Below are 13,430 nucleotides of genomic sequence, written 5' to 3' on the forward strand. Positions count from 1 at the left end.
CCACAGAATTCGTTTTGGCATCGTTGGATAGAGAATTGAAAAGTCGATTCAGTCGTAACAACGTAAGTGAGGAAATTCGAGTAGTTTTGACCCAGAAAGTGAAATTTGAACATCAGACACTTAGGTGCAAGATTATGCCAAAATTTAATGTTTTACGTCCCGTTTTTGCTCATATCTCGGAGGCAAAATGAGCAAGAACGCTCAATAGTACATCATTCTAGACAGAAATAAATGGCCTTTTTAGAAAGTGAACCATGGATGGGGATTGTTGCCAGTTTTCTCAAAAAATGCTTGAATTCAAGATGTTTTAGATTTGCGTAATTTTTTTTTGAGTTGCAAAATCCACTTGAACATAACGCTGCATTTTTCGAAGTTTCTGAAGAACCATTCGAGCCACAGAATTCGTTTTGGCATCGTTGGATAGAGAATTAAAAAGTCGACTCAGTCGTAACAACGTGAGTGAGGAAATTCTGAATGAATTCAAGAAGTTTTCGATTTGCGTGGTTTTTTTGGAGTTGCAAAATCCATTTGAACATGACGCCGCTTTTTTAGAAGTTTCTCAAAAACCATTCGAACCAGAGAATTCGTTTTGGCATAGTTGGATAGAGAATTGAATAGGGGGTCATGATCCCCATGACCCCTGACCCCCCTGGATCCGCCCTTGCTTAAATAACCGTCAGGACAAAACAAGTAAAAATATTCACTTCTCAAAATCTCTTAAATCCACTTGTTAAACTTACATCGTATTCGATTTCCAGCTTGTTGATTTCATCTGTTGTGCTGTTCAGTTTTTCCAGCTCGATTTGAATTCGTGGATCCAGTTCTGTATCAGAATCATCATTCTCACTCATATTAGATGGGTTTTGTCACACTTCTACACTTTTCCTATAAACCAGTTTCTTCTATAAACTGAGAGCTTTGGGGTTGCTTCGAAAGGTTGCACGAAAAGTTGAGAATAAAATTACAAAGGCGCGCGCTCTCAAAGGAATTAAAGTGCTGTCAGGGTGTAAATAGTAAATTTCTTTGAACAACAACTTACAACAATACAGCAAACAACTTAGAAAAACCAACTTTAGTTAATCAGCCAGTGAACATAAATTCGTTGGTAAATAGGCGATTATCTCTATTGTTAGTAGTTTAGGACTATCACAGTCTTGGGATGTACAAGAAATTAAACAATTATCAGAGATGGTTAAAGGTTTTATTTACTTGTTTGGTTTGTGTTAGTGAATTTTTAATTAAGGAAACAAAGTGTTAACTGGGAAATATGCGCTATTTCATTGCAACACTTTTTACCTCTAAGCACGGACGATCGAGATCCTCAATACTGCTTCCATATTTCACCAGGACACAACTGGAAACCCCATTTGAGTAAACTTGTGCCAACTCAGACAATTCCCTTGGTGTAAACTGTGTGACCTACTTTGGACGATTTATATATAGTAAAATCCCTCTTAACTAAGCAATTAATATTGATTGTGTTTAGAAACTTGATTTACACTATTAAGACTTGAGCTCGATTCGTTAACTGCTATTAATATTTGCATGACGTATTTTGCAGCTTTAGATATTTGGGAAGCATTACCAATTTAAACAATGGTAAACAATTACCTTTGTATCTGACCAAGGCTTTGATGGACACAAATCGATATTTGCACCGAGCAAAAGGCGCCGCTTCAGTGACAATGGTCCTATCAAGACAATGTTTAGCTAAATATTGCTAATCACTATCGCGGTTTGTTTTTACCCCTTCTTTAGCAAGATAATGGGGTAAACTTGTGCCCCTTTACAGACCTACACTATTTGTGTTTTGATGTCATACTATTTGACAGTAACCAGACTTTGTTGCCGCTATGATAGAAATTTCTTAGATCTCGTTATTCACATGAAGCTTTTATTCTTGACAATAGCGAAAATTGTTGTTATTTTGGAGAAGGCTTGGAAACCCTGCGCGTTGGATAGGCCGCAAAAGTTCCATATATTCACCAAAAATTATTTTAGAATGTTTTTTTAGGGATTTTGGAGTCACGAATTTAGGCAATTTTCCGTGTTACTAAAAAAAAATCCTGTAGAAAGGCACTGGAAAGGATCCCAACCAAAAACCGGGTGAATAGCATTTCCCCAAAAAATTCCACTAAGAAAAGTTGTTAGTAAACAGATTATCTACAAGATTAATCCGTTTTCAACTTCAAACGCAATTGTACTATAATCTAGATAATCACCAACAATTCGATTATTCTCATCACTAGCTTCTGGAAATGTCACATGTAGCCGCTTCTCATTTGTTTATCGAACGTATGTCACTTAAACGTCACTTTCTCCCTAGTTAACCTCAAAGTGGGTGGGATCTTGTGCAACTATTTGAAGGTTTCGCGTGGTTTTTACCCAAAAAAATGTCAGCGGCTCAAATCTTCAATAGAATCGGTCAGGTAGGCTTGGGAGTAGCCCTCGCTGGAGGTGTTGTGAACTCAGCCCTATACAATGTGGACGGGGGGCATCGTGCTGTTATCTTCGACAGATTCGCCGGCATTAAGAAGCAAGTGATTGGAGAGGGCACGCATTTTTTCGTCCCATGGGTTCAAAGGCCCATTATCTTCGACGTCCGATCCAGACCCAGGAACGTGCCGGTCGTCACTGGAAGCAAAGATCTGCAAAATGTGAACATCACCCTTCGTATTCTGTTCAGACCTGTGCCAGATCAGCTGCCGAAAATCTACACTGTTCTTGGCCAGGACTACGAAGAGCGCGTACTTCCATCCATTACAACGGAAGTGCTCAAAGCTGTGGTTGCCCAGTTTGATGCAGGCGAGTTGATCACACAACGTGACCTGGTGTCTCAGAAAGTCAGCGAAGACCTGACTGAAAGAGCCAGTCAGTTTGGTGTTATTCTAGACGACATTTCCATCACCCACTTGACTTTCGGCCGGGAGTTCACTCAAGCTGTTGAACTGAAACAGGTAATTAATTAATCACACCAACTGCAATAAAAATTCACTTTCATTCACACCCTTAGGTGGCGCAACAAGATGCAGAAAAGGCCCGATTCCTGGTGGAAAAGGCCGAACAAACCAAAAAGGCCACGGTTATCTCCGCCGAAGGTGACGCTCAAGCTGCTATTCTTCTGGCCAAAGCTTTTGGGGATGCCGGTGAAGGTTTGGTGGAACTCAGAAGAATCGAGGCGGCCGAAGACATCGCCTATCAACTATCGCGATCTAGACAAGTTTCGTATCTTCCAAGTGGTCAGAACTTGCTGATGAATGTCCCCACTCCAGGCAATTAGAGCCCGTGGGAATGATACAGATAAATTCCCAGTAACTTGATCATTTATTGAACTGTGTTGATTGGTTGGTGAACTGAATAGAAAACAAAGAGGTAGTAAATAAGTTGCTCCTATGTTATGAACTACTTCTTCATTTAATGCTAAGATTAATACTTACTTAGTTTGTTACAGATATTTTATAATAAAGAAATGAATGCCAGTGATTTGTTGGGTTGCTTAATTGACTAGAACAATTTAATTGCAAAATAAAGTGTAGCATCCACGAAAGTAACTTTGAGATTTTTTGGTAAACACGCAAATATTTCTTTGAAGACAACGAAAATTTGGTATTCTTTAACAATAATTCAGCATTGTACAATACCACAATTTTTTTCTTGGAAGTACCTTATTTCCACTTAAATATTCTAAAGCCTCCCATTGCTGCAAATTACGCAATATCTCAATATATAAAGCTCGATATAAAAATATACATAATTAGAATTACCATGTGAGCAATGATTGCATTCAAAATTTGTACGGGTTAAATGCCTAAGGTAACTTCCACTAAATACATCTACAATATACATATAAGTTAATACTTGAATGAATGGCTTGGTGTAAACTAAACGTAATCACAATAGTTGCACTTGAGTATGAAAATGTTCCAGTTCTCAAACTCTTAATCCAGAAAAACACATGGAATTAGTGAGTCACAATTTTGTCCCTTAAATAAGAGAGAATTGACTCGGTTCCTTGCTCCAGAATGGCATATCGAGGCTGACGAAACGAATTTCCCTTCAGCTCCAGCCATCTGGAAGCCAATGCCCCAATTCAAATAGTTCAAATTTAGTAAAATCTACTCACTTTATCTGTGTCATATTCCCTAACTCTGGTGGCACAAAGCTGATGCTGTTGTTCGACAGATTCAATGTGGCCAATCTGCTTAGCTTTTGCAGCCCCTCGATATTGATTTCCGTCAAACCGTTGTCGTTCAGCATGAGAATTTCTAGGCCGACCATTCCGAAGACGCAATCAGGAATCTTGTTGAACCTAAGAATCCATTAATCCCTGATATGGAGGTATTTGCTAGCAACTACCTGTTATTCAACAGAACAAGCTCGCGTAGATTCACCATGCTCTCCATGGCTATTGGTAAAGAATTCAGCGAGTTGCTGCTCAAATCTAGCAACTTCAGCTTTGCTAACTTGGCTAGTTCTTCAGGAACTTCCTTGAGCTGGTTTGCGGATAAATTTAGCTCCGTGAGGAATTCCGAAAGCATTTGCAACCTACATAAAACACCTTGACTTGAAGAAGATGTTACTATCTCTAAAACAGAAATTTACCCAACGGGCACAAGTCCCAACTTGTTTTTGCAAAGATCCACACTCGCAACTCGGGCCTCCTTAGCTTCAATAAACACTTCGTCCGGTATGGAAGTGAGGCCCTTCATGGTCAGGTTCAGTATGTTGCCATTGCGCATTTTATATCTGCAAAACTTCTATGCAATCCTCAAAAACACTTCACCTAGTCCATGGTACCTATCGGGAAAGACACAGGCTTCGATTGGAGCTGATTCAAAACCGTTGCTGAGCGCATTGAGGTCCTCATCGCTGAGTTTTTCGCGTAAAAATTGAAGAATCCTCTGAGTTCCTGTATGGACAACGTCCGCTCGTATGTGCTTTAGCTTGTTGCCCTCAATTTTCAGAGACTGCAGATGCGGCAGAAGCGCGACTACTGCAGGAATCCTAAAAAAGTGCTTCCAACACTAAAAATTTGTGTTTGAGATTCAAAATCCTACTCGGTTAATTCATTGTTGGTCACATCTAGTTTGGTTAGATGAGCTAGTTTAACAATGTCCTGAGGTAGGACTGTGATCTGATTATCCCTCAATTCCCACACCTTCAACTGCTGCAGGTTTTCGCAAAGTTCATCAGGGATTTCCTGAAAGACCCACACTAAAGACCAGGTTATCTCACAGGCAAACTAATAAACCTTGATAAAGTTGTTTCCAAAATAGATTTCCTGTATGCATTCACAGCCGGTAAAATCAGGAATTTCCTGGATATCATTATGTTGCGCGTGCAATATTTGGAGCTTGCGAAACTCTCCTAGACTTTCGGGCAGTTTTTCTATACTGTTGTGATTGATATCGAGAATGGCCAGGTCTAGAAATTAAGGATTAGTGCGACTGCAACAATTTATCGCCTGTTGATTACTTCGCAAGTTCACAATATCTGGCGGCAAAGTCTTTAACTGATTGTTGGAAACATCCAGTTCGGTTAAACGCACTAAAAAGCCAATCCCAGACGGTAATTGCTTGATTAAATTATTGGACAAGTCCTAAAAAGAGCTTTTAGAGTCCTACAAGCTTGGCAGGATTAAGAATTGAGGCACAGTAGGCAGCTTACCAGTTTCTCTAACATCACCAAATCCACCAAACTGTCTGGCAGTTGCTCCAGACAATTATGGCTTAGTTTTAGTACCCTCAATTCCGCAAGTTTACTAATATCATTTGGCAGTTGGTTAATTTTGTTACGATTAATAAAGAGCTTTGTTAATTTAGTTAGACTAGTTAATTCCTCAGGCAGACATGTTAGAGAGTTGTCGTGTAGCTACAAGAGAAATGTAACAATCAAGGGGCCTTTGGAGGGCTGGTCCAGTCTTACATTGAGTGTAAGCAAGTCCTGAAAGATGCCGATTTTACCGGGTAACTCTGTTATAACGTTAGAGCTTAAATCTAGGTTTGTTAAAGGTTTAATGTTCCACCACAGCTCATCTTTGCAAGACTGATTAAAATCCAGGCTGACCCCATTTGGTAGGTCCTCTTCATCGTACATTGTGAAGACACGACTGGGAACTGAAAGAGCACTAGTGGCTTATTTGCTGGTTTTCCATCCAACGGTCTTACCAGAAGACAAGTGCTTGGCATGCAATTTTAACACTCCAGTCCTCTTGACATCCTTAATAGTCTCCTTGGAAAGGTGCTTTTCGTCCTCCTGCTGGGTTTGTAAGTGGAAAACGGGGCTTATTAGCTTCCGTCTGTTTTTCACCAGCAAATGTTTGTTTCTTGGTTCGCTCATCTTGATTTTACGTGAAACTTAGCTGATGAGTGGCGGACTCAGCAAAGGTTCACCAGCAAGCAATTTCCCATAGAAGGCAGAGTAGATGGCCACTACTGAAGGTTGTTAAAAACTACTGAATTGCTTGAGAATCTTGAGATGCGTATTTACTTTTCTTTGGTTAGATGCTTTACATTCTCAGCTGAGTGTCAAAACGAGATTATATGGGATGATGCTGTGACCTGGCTGTTTCTTTCTGGCACATGTAGGAAACTAATGCGATGATGTAGAACCGGAATGTTGGGAGGCAACCAGCAATACATTAGTGGGTGTTCGGCGGGAATTTCCTTATTTAAAGTTTTTAAATTCTTGCAACTTTTCCCTAGCTGGTTTAATAGCTGACTGCACAAAAAAATAAACAGCGACGGGAGTTTTTGGAGAAAATAAAAAATTATATTACAGGAGTATTATTAAATAATTGAAAACAAACGTGTTGCCAAGACATTATTTATCGATAAAACAAGAGCCATTTGAGACAGTTATCAATAACAATCTAGTAATTTGCTGGATAAAATGTCTGGCATTAATCCGCCAGAATCAAAAAGTGTCCATGCGAGCGAAAAAGCGAAAACTGAAGACAAGGACTCCTTGTTTTCCTCAGAAGACTCCGAAGGTGTTCATATCCCCGTGAAACCTCTTAATTCTTAACAACGTGCCACTCTTGCAGAGAAAATCGTCAAAATCTTCACCCCTGAAGTGGAGAACTTGTCGCCTGTGCAGGAATACGACGAAGACGAGCTGTTGCAGCTGGTAACATACATCAAAGACTTGACGATTTTATATGATCTTCGGCCCGATGATTGGAATGAAGAATGCGAGCATACCATCCGGTAGAAACTTGCTGGGAACTTCGCATTTTCCTCAGTTGTTTCATTATTTTGATTCTGCTATAGATGCTGGCTAACAGACCTATCCGAACCACTGCTGATGATTTTCTTTGATGGAGAGGAACTGACTTGCGACACTTTTGTTCCGACTGTATCAATAATTGACGCTACCTACTTTCTGAGGGAACCTGGTGAGAAACTATGGAAAATCCCGTAAACTAGTTAATAAAAAACGGATTTGTACCAACCAGGTTTGGCCTTCACGGTGCAACATTTCCACGACGAAATAATCTTCGGCACCATAAACGGTTCTATTGAAGGTTCCCTGCTGCAAGTGATCGAAAACACTTATGCCCCTGTTCTGCTGCGGTCTCAGAACTGGCCGGACAGTATCCTTCTTTTAACTCTTTTAGACTGTTTTGCCCATTTTCCTTAACTAACTCCCTCAGGTGTTAAAAACGACTTCAACCACTCTTTGCACATGTTCCTGGCCAAGTTAACCGATCTGCACTACAAACTGCATGGCCTTACGGTGCTTTATGTGCCAAAAATCATCATCTCTGTTCCAGTGGAAGTTGCCACCGAGGACAAGGAGTTTATAAAGAGAATGGAAGGAGTCGTTGTCTACTGGACTAAGCAGGTAAAAAAGTCGCCACACAATTCCAGAAACTGCACTTTTGCTTGTTTAGGTGCGTGTGGGGCTTCAAGATCAAGAGCAGAACACTGCTGAAGATCTGCGCTGTCCCATAGACGAATACAACTTTTGGAGAAATAGATGTAAATAGTTAATGGTTTTGTAACTGGCAAAATTCAAAGTTTTCCTTTGCAGATGAGAACTTGCTGGGTCTGAACTACCAGCTGGAAAACGAGTCCATTAAGCATTTATGTAATATCTTGATGGCAGTCCAGTCTTCCTACGTGAAGCAGTTTAGAGCGCTTGCTGAAGAAATTATCCACAACGTGGAAGAAGCCAAGTCCAACATTGAGTTCTTGAACACCCTGACAGAGCCCTGCAATGTATGTTGGATTCATGTGGAAGCTGCAGATTATGTGGCGTGCTTTTCAGGAACTGGCCAGCCTGAAGCAACCGCAGGAATTTGGCTCGCTTCTACCAAATATCCTCAATCTCATTCGGTACATTTGGATGAAGAGCCCATACTACAACACCCAGGAGAAAATTACCATAATCTGCAGGTAAACCAGCTTTAGTTGAACTGAAGCCAAAATATCGCCTGCTTTGTAGATCTTTGAGCAACCAGATCATCCGCCAGTGCAGCCAGTTCATCGACATGGACATAATTTTTCTGCAGAAACACACTAAAAATGCCATTAAGATGTTTGAAACTTGCATCCAGTGCTTGACTGATTACATCCGGACGTACATTTTGGTAAGCGGATGAGAAAATCGGCAGTTTTCACTCACAACGGTTTGATCAGGTTTCCAGTGCTCACAGTGAGTTTGGCCAGATTCCCTGGGAGTTAGATAAGGCCCCTATTTTTAACCATGTGGACTCCTACATCCAGAGATGCAAAGACATGATTGAGGTCTGTGAGGCGATGATTGTGTTTGGTCGGTAAGGGTTGCTTCAGCTGGTGAATATTGGGGTTTAAGTGGGAACCACTTGCTTCAGCTTTGATGAAACCGAAGACATTCCCAAGCCATTGTTTGGTACTTCCAAAGGGCAGCAGTTTGAAAGTTGGGCAGATCGGATTGAGAAAATGTTTAACGACAGCTTGGAAGATATTGAGAGAGTGAGTTTGGTTTATAAGTGTTAAAATGGCCCGGAGACTTCAGGATTACTATTGCAGGTGAAATTCAGAATTTTGGACGTTCAGCAAGCCGAATGGTATGACGATATTCTGAAATTTCGGACGCGAATGAAAGACATTGAGGTGGTGGTGGAGAACTTAACCAACGCCGTATTTGATGAGATTGCCAATGTTGAGGAAGGAATCGAAACTTTGGCCGCCATGTACAATTACTCCAAAAGGAAAACTCTCTTTTCCTTATTCGATGGGAAAACTCTGCAAGTGAGTGACCATCGGGAGGTTTTCTGCGAGCTGTAAGTAAAAGAGGTGTTTAGGTTTACAAAATGTTCCGGGCGGAAATTTTGGATACCAAGCAAGACACGCAAACGGAGTCCGAAATGTACCCCAACTTGATGCCGTACTATTCTGGGCGCGCTCAGTTGCTCAAAATGAAGAAACATCGATTGACTCTCTTGAAAAAGGTCAGTGTTAAATTATGATGCGGAGAAACCCAATCAGTGCAAACGAGATGATGACGAATCACGCAAAATTGGCTGTTGTCGCAGCAACGTTTCAGCTTAATTAAGCCATCTTCAGAGCTCCAAACATTTTGTTTTATACCAGCTCGCTTTGGGTTTGTTAATGACTCAATGAATCAATTTAAACTGCTCAACAAAATGAACGTTACACAGCCAAATTTGCACTAACTTTGGCAGTGGATACATTCTGATTGCTTTAAGCGATTTATTTTCTGCTTGAAGAGTTTTTCTTAACCCGATTTGTTTTCTGTTAGCCAGTGTTTTTACAAAAATTAAGCATTTCAGAAAATTTTTTAGAGGGTGGCAAATGGAAAAATGCAAAATTTTGGAAAGTTCGTCATGCTCCTAGTTGAACAACAACAAAAGGTCTTTTGAATTTCAACACCAAAGGTTCAAAGACAAACGAAATACCTCGACACTTTTTGAATTTTTAGACCGTCTCTTCTATTTACAGGGTGGTCTAAACAAAAAGCTTTTTGGTCTTACCGCGACAACTTTTCTGCTATTGGTCAAATTTTTACGATTTAGAGCTCATGTTGAAGCGAAAACTTCATAGACGATCTAATACAAAAAGTCGATATACAGAGTTGCACGAAAAATGACTCAAATCAGAATTGCCCCAGAAATCTATGATTCTAGCAGACTTTCAACTTAAGTGGTTCACTTTCGAATATTTCGTTAATTAATGCAACCTGGTAGATTAAATTGTTGTCTCAAGTCAACTGTGAAGCTCTAAGGTCATCAAGAACGCTAGATTTTAAAAATTATTTTTTTATTTAGCCCAACGGCAATTCTGCAGTTTTTCAGCGAATAGGAAAACGCACCTGCTTTGCAGATGGGCGAAAGTAAAAGTCACAATTCCCAAACTCGCAAAAGTGGATACTTGAAATTCTGGCACAGAGGACAGGAAAGTTTGATTTATAAATTGAGAAAAATTCGTGAGAATCTGAGCATCGGCTGATTTTGCATAAACGCTTGAACCTGCATCTGACAATTTCAAGCGCGCTTTATTTGCACTTGGGCTTAAAAAATCATAACTCTCAAATTTGTAGAAGTGGCGAAATAAAATGTTGGTACAGTGAAACGGAAAGTTCAAGAAAACAAGCGTGACACTTTCATTATAATCTGAAAATGGGCTGATTTGTGAGAAATTCTTGAACGTGGGCCTGAATTTAACAACGCTTTCTTTTGCAGTTGAGCTAAAAAAAATTCCAATTTATTGTGAATGTGCAGTTTTGGCACAGTTAAAAGAAGTATTGTAGCTATAAATTGAAAAATTTGATTAGAGTTTGAGCTTTAGCTCAATCTGTAGAAGTTCTTGAACCTGAAATTAATAAGCTCTTCTGCAGAATTCATGAATTACAGTTGAGCCAATAAAGAAAATCATATTTGCTCCAATATTTTTTAACTTTTATTGTTGTATATTGGTTATTATTATCTTTCAATCTTATTAATATTTTTGTTAAATTACGTCTTAATCACATCTCTTACGAACCGAAAAATTACATTTATGTGAGATAACTAATTCGTGCTCATTCATAGTCTAGAACAAGCGTAAATTAAAACCGCATCTTTGCTGGATGTTTGAATTAGATTCATTTTTCAAATAATCATCAAAGTTCTATATTCATTTGACATATTTAATCCAATTAGAATTTGGGGTTTAGATGTTGTTCATTGGTTCACAAGGTGCCAATAACGTAATTTTTGCCACCATTCTGTGGGGTTTCAGATGTTTGATGACGCTGGATGGATGTTGCCCTGTAGCATCTCCAAAGACGTTTTCGCCCAATACCAGAAACTAATTGCGTCGATTGATGATAAAATTTTCAACTTGTACCGAAAGTGGATCGACAGTATCGGCGAAGACATCAATTTGCGATTGCAACGCCCGTTGATGTGCAAAAGCATTTCTAAGCCTGGATTATTGGAGTGCAACATAGACCGGTACATGTTTGCAGCTGGTTTACTTTCGCCAATTCGTTCAGCTGCGCTTTTTCAGGTCCCTGATGGAAATGTTTAAAGAAGCCAAATATTGGGACGCTTTGAACTTCGAAATCCCCACCTATGTGAAGTCGGTGTACCAAAAGGCGGACAGTCTTCGGTTCATCTACGAGTGCGTCCTGAATGTTGTCCTGGACTACAACAAGATTGTTTCATCGCTTTCCGATGAAGAAAGGCTGCTGTTCAAGCCGCTGATTTCCAATGTGGAAAAGAAGATATCCCCAGGCCTGTCCAAGCTCACATGGGCTGCGGACATTGGGGACGAATACATTGCTGAGTGCAGCAATAACACTGCAGAGGTAGCAACGGAAGACTCGATAGTTTGATGAACTCATACTCAAGAAAACTTCAATGTTAATCAGCTGCAGGATTTCGTGGACGACTACAAGCAGTGCAACCTGCAGATCGTGCTGATCTGCGAAAAAATCTGCGACACCCCCTTAATCAGCTTAACTCAGTACACGGTGATGGAATTGCAAGAGTTGGTCGATGAGCTGACCAAGAACATGAACGACACGCTGGGAAAACTCATCAGCTGCTACCACACCATCATTGAGTTTCTAGTGATGGTGTTTGAGGGCTTTGAGAATGTCATGGGCAGCATGGCCAACCAATGGGTCAGATACATTAACAATTTCGACCGATTGATGGAGGAGGCTTTGAAGATTTGCTGCAAAAATTCGCTGCAATCCATGTTTGAGGCGCTACATGGCGATGGTACTACGGACCCAAATCCCCTCATTAAAATCGAGGTCAATCTGATTGGCAACAAGGTTTGTTAGCATTCATACTATCAGCTGGTATGGATAGTTGTTTTGTGGACATTTCCGATGTAGATTAACTTCAACCCCACCTTGGTCAATGTGGCACGAGTGATTTCCAACGTGCAGAACACTCTTGTGGAAGCCGTCAAGTCCCTGCCTCGATTGAATGATAAGTTTCACGTGTCTGAAACCGATTATATTCCTTATGCAGACCTGATCTACAACGACAAAGACTGCAAGCACATGCAACAGCAGCTGAATCAAGGTAGAATAATGTCCAGCCTTGGAAAAGGTAGGGTTTTCAACAGTGCCTTGTAGAAGTTCGGGTGGCAGTGGAGAAAATCAAGGACTACATTAAGGTCTGGGAACCATTCCGGGACCTGTGGGAAGTGGACAAAGACAAATTCATGGAGCGCTACGAGGAGGAGGATCCAAGCGCTACTCTGTTCGATGCCAACATCGGGCGCTACACGGAATTGGCCAACAATGTTCAAATTCAGGACACAGTTTCCGATGTTCATTTCCTGCAAATCAATTGCTCAGATTTGAAGAAGGCGATCATCGAACACTGCGTGGAGTGGCAGAATAAAATGTGCCTGCTTCTATTCAACTTGACCGAGCGCAAAATCGACGATATCTACGAGTATATGGAAAAATTTGGCAAGGAGTAAGTGTTTCAAGTTGAGGTTCTGCTTAGTGTACAGGGTGTTGATTTAGTGGAGTACAGACTGGGCCAGTTTTGTTCTTCTTGCGGATTATCTCGATTGGTGTTAAAAACGGAAATTTGCAACGGCTAATATTTTCAAAATTATAAAGGTTTGACTGGGGGCACAGATAAATTTGAAGCGACCAATTGATTGTTTCAGAATTTTGTTCCATTCAAGGGTCTAGTATGTTCACAAGTCTCTTTTAAACTCGCGGTGTTTTTGTGCGGGTTTTTGTTTTTGCCCCATGCTGTTCTGCAGCCGAGTTCTGAGCAATCAGTCAGGGGCGGATCCAGCTTTAAATTCAGGGGGGGGGTTATGTAGAAAAAATACTTCTGTTGTCTATGAAATTAGAAAAATTATCGTCGTTTTGTGCAAGGATGGCGTAAGATTATTGCAAAATTTCATGTTTTCCGTCCCGTATTGCATGTTTCTCGGAAGCAAAATGAGCAAGAACGCTCGTTT

The 13,430-nt window shown here is 40.5% G+C and overlaps 4 protein-coding genes across 5 annotated transcripts in view; 2 read left to right on the top strand and 2 right to left on the bottom strand.

Annotated features, from left to right (window-relative positions):
* LOC109537738 (SH3 domain-binding protein 5 homolog) overlaps positions 1-1,845 on the bottom strand; it is a 3,851-nt gene extending 2,006 nt beyond the window's left edge. The window contains exons 1-3 of one of the 2 annotated variants that reach the window (XM_019904607.2): positions 1,612-1,845; positions 1,297-1,419; positions 741-885 (exon numbers count right to left, since the gene is read on the bottom strand). In XM_019904607.2, the coding sequence (XP_019760166.1) occupies positions 741-851 (111 nt within the window). In that variant the 5' untranslated portion in view covers positions 852-885; positions 1,297-1,419; positions 1,612-1,845. Of the gene's footprint in view, positions 1-740; positions 886-1,296; positions 1,423-1,611 lie in introns of both variants that reach the window. The other variant, XM_019904606.2, reaches the window with a different exon arrangement.
* A 448-nt stretch (positions 1,846-2,293) lies between these two features.
* LOC109537739 (protein l(2)37Cc) lies at positions 2,294-3,483 on the top strand. The gene is made up of 2 exons (XM_019904608.2): positions 2,294-2,957; positions 3,014-3,483. Exons 1-2 carry the CDS (start codon positions 2,394-2,396, stop codon positions 3,278-3,280), a joined length of 831 nt encoding a protein of 276 aa, XP_019760167.2. The 5' UTR covers positions 2,294-2,393; the 3' UTR covers positions 3,281-3,483.
* Positions 3,306-6,595, bottom strand: LOC109537736 (leucine-rich repeat-containing protein 40). The gene is made up of 12 exons (XM_019904603.2): positions 6,490-6,595; positions 6,168-6,434; positions 5,926-6,116; positions 5,668-5,871; positions 5,476-5,599; positions 5,252-5,424; positions 5,058-5,200; positions 4,798-5,004; positions 4,603-4,746; positions 4,357-4,545; positions 4,124-4,309; positions 3,306-4,070 (listed from the first exon to the last, which is right to left on the bottom strand). Exons 2-12 carry the CDS (start codon positions 6,337-6,339, stop codon positions 3,962-3,964), a joined length of 1,842 nt encoding a protein of 613 aa, XP_019760162.2. The 5' UTR covers positions 6,340-6,434; positions 6,490-6,595; the 3' UTR covers positions 3,306-3,961.
* Positions 6,596-6,871: 276 nt separating this feature from the next.
* Positions 6,872-13,430, top strand: part of LOC125505128 (dynein axonemal heavy chain 2) — an 8,643-nt gene continuing 2,084 nt past the window's right edge. The window contains exons 1-18 of the mRNA XM_048668279.1: positions 6,872-6,991; positions 7,046-7,208; positions 7,272-7,396; positions 7,457-7,594; positions 7,655-7,845; positions 7,895-7,982; positions 8,035-8,222; positions 8,272-8,399; positions 8,449-8,593; positions 8,643-8,779; positions 8,837-8,957; positions 9,015-9,236; positions 9,290-9,436; positions 11,226-11,440; positions 11,496-11,796; positions 11,860-12,270; positions 12,334-12,526; positions 12,580-12,928. Of these exons, the coding sequence (XP_048524236.1) occupies positions 6,892-6,991; positions 7,046-7,208; positions 7,272-7,396; positions 7,457-7,594; positions 7,655-7,845; positions 7,895-7,982; positions 8,035-8,222; positions 8,272-8,399; positions 8,449-8,593; positions 8,643-8,779; positions 8,837-8,957; positions 9,015-9,236; positions 9,290-9,436; positions 11,226-11,440; positions 11,496-11,796; positions 11,860-12,270; positions 12,334-12,526; positions 12,580-12,928 (3,362 nt within the window). The 5' untranslated portion in view covers positions 6,872-6,891. The remainder of the gene's footprint in view (positions 6,992-7,045; positions 7,209-7,271; positions 7,397-7,456; positions 7,595-7,654; positions 7,846-7,894; positions 7,983-8,034; positions 8,223-8,271; positions 8,400-8,448; positions 8,594-8,642; positions 8,780-8,836; positions 8,958-9,014; positions 9,237-9,289; positions 9,437-11,225; positions 11,441-11,495; positions 11,797-11,859; positions 12,271-12,333; positions 12,527-12,579; positions 12,929-13,430) is intronic.

The sequence above is a fragment of the Dendroctonus ponderosae genome, unplaced genomic scaffold, assembly GCF_020466585.1.
Source record: "Dendroctonus ponderosae isolate FM_Combo_2020 unplaced genomic scaffold, Dpon_F_20191213v2 Dpon_F_20191213_7, whole genome shotgun sequence".
NCBI classification, from domain to species: Eukaryota; Metazoa; Arthropoda; class Insecta; order Coleoptera; family Curculionidae; genus Dendroctonus; species Dendroctonus ponderosae.

Excerpts from the sequence above, each read along its gene's own strand:
- LOC109537736 (XM_019904603.2), bottom strand. The coding sequence starts at position 6,339 with ATGAGCGAACCAAGAAACAAACATTTGCTGGTGAAAAACAGACGGAAG. Across the intron at positions 5,872-5,925 it reads AGGACTTGCTTACACTCAAT|CTACACGACAACTCTCTAAC; the intron begins GTAAGACTGGAC and ends TTTCTCTTGTAG. Across the intron at positions 4,747-4,797 it reads GCCTGTGTCTTTCCCGATAG|ATATAAAATGCGCAATGGCA; the intron begins GTACCATGGACT and ends GAAGTTTTGCAG.
- LOC109537739 (XM_019904608.2), top strand. The coding sequence starts at position 2,394 with ATGTCAGCGGCTCAAATCTTCAATAGAATCGGTCAGGTAGGCTTGGGA. Across the intron at positions 2,958-3,013 it reads AAGCTGTTGAACTGAAACAG|GTGGCGCAACAAGATGCAGA; the intron begins GTAATTAATTAA and ends TCACACCCTTAG.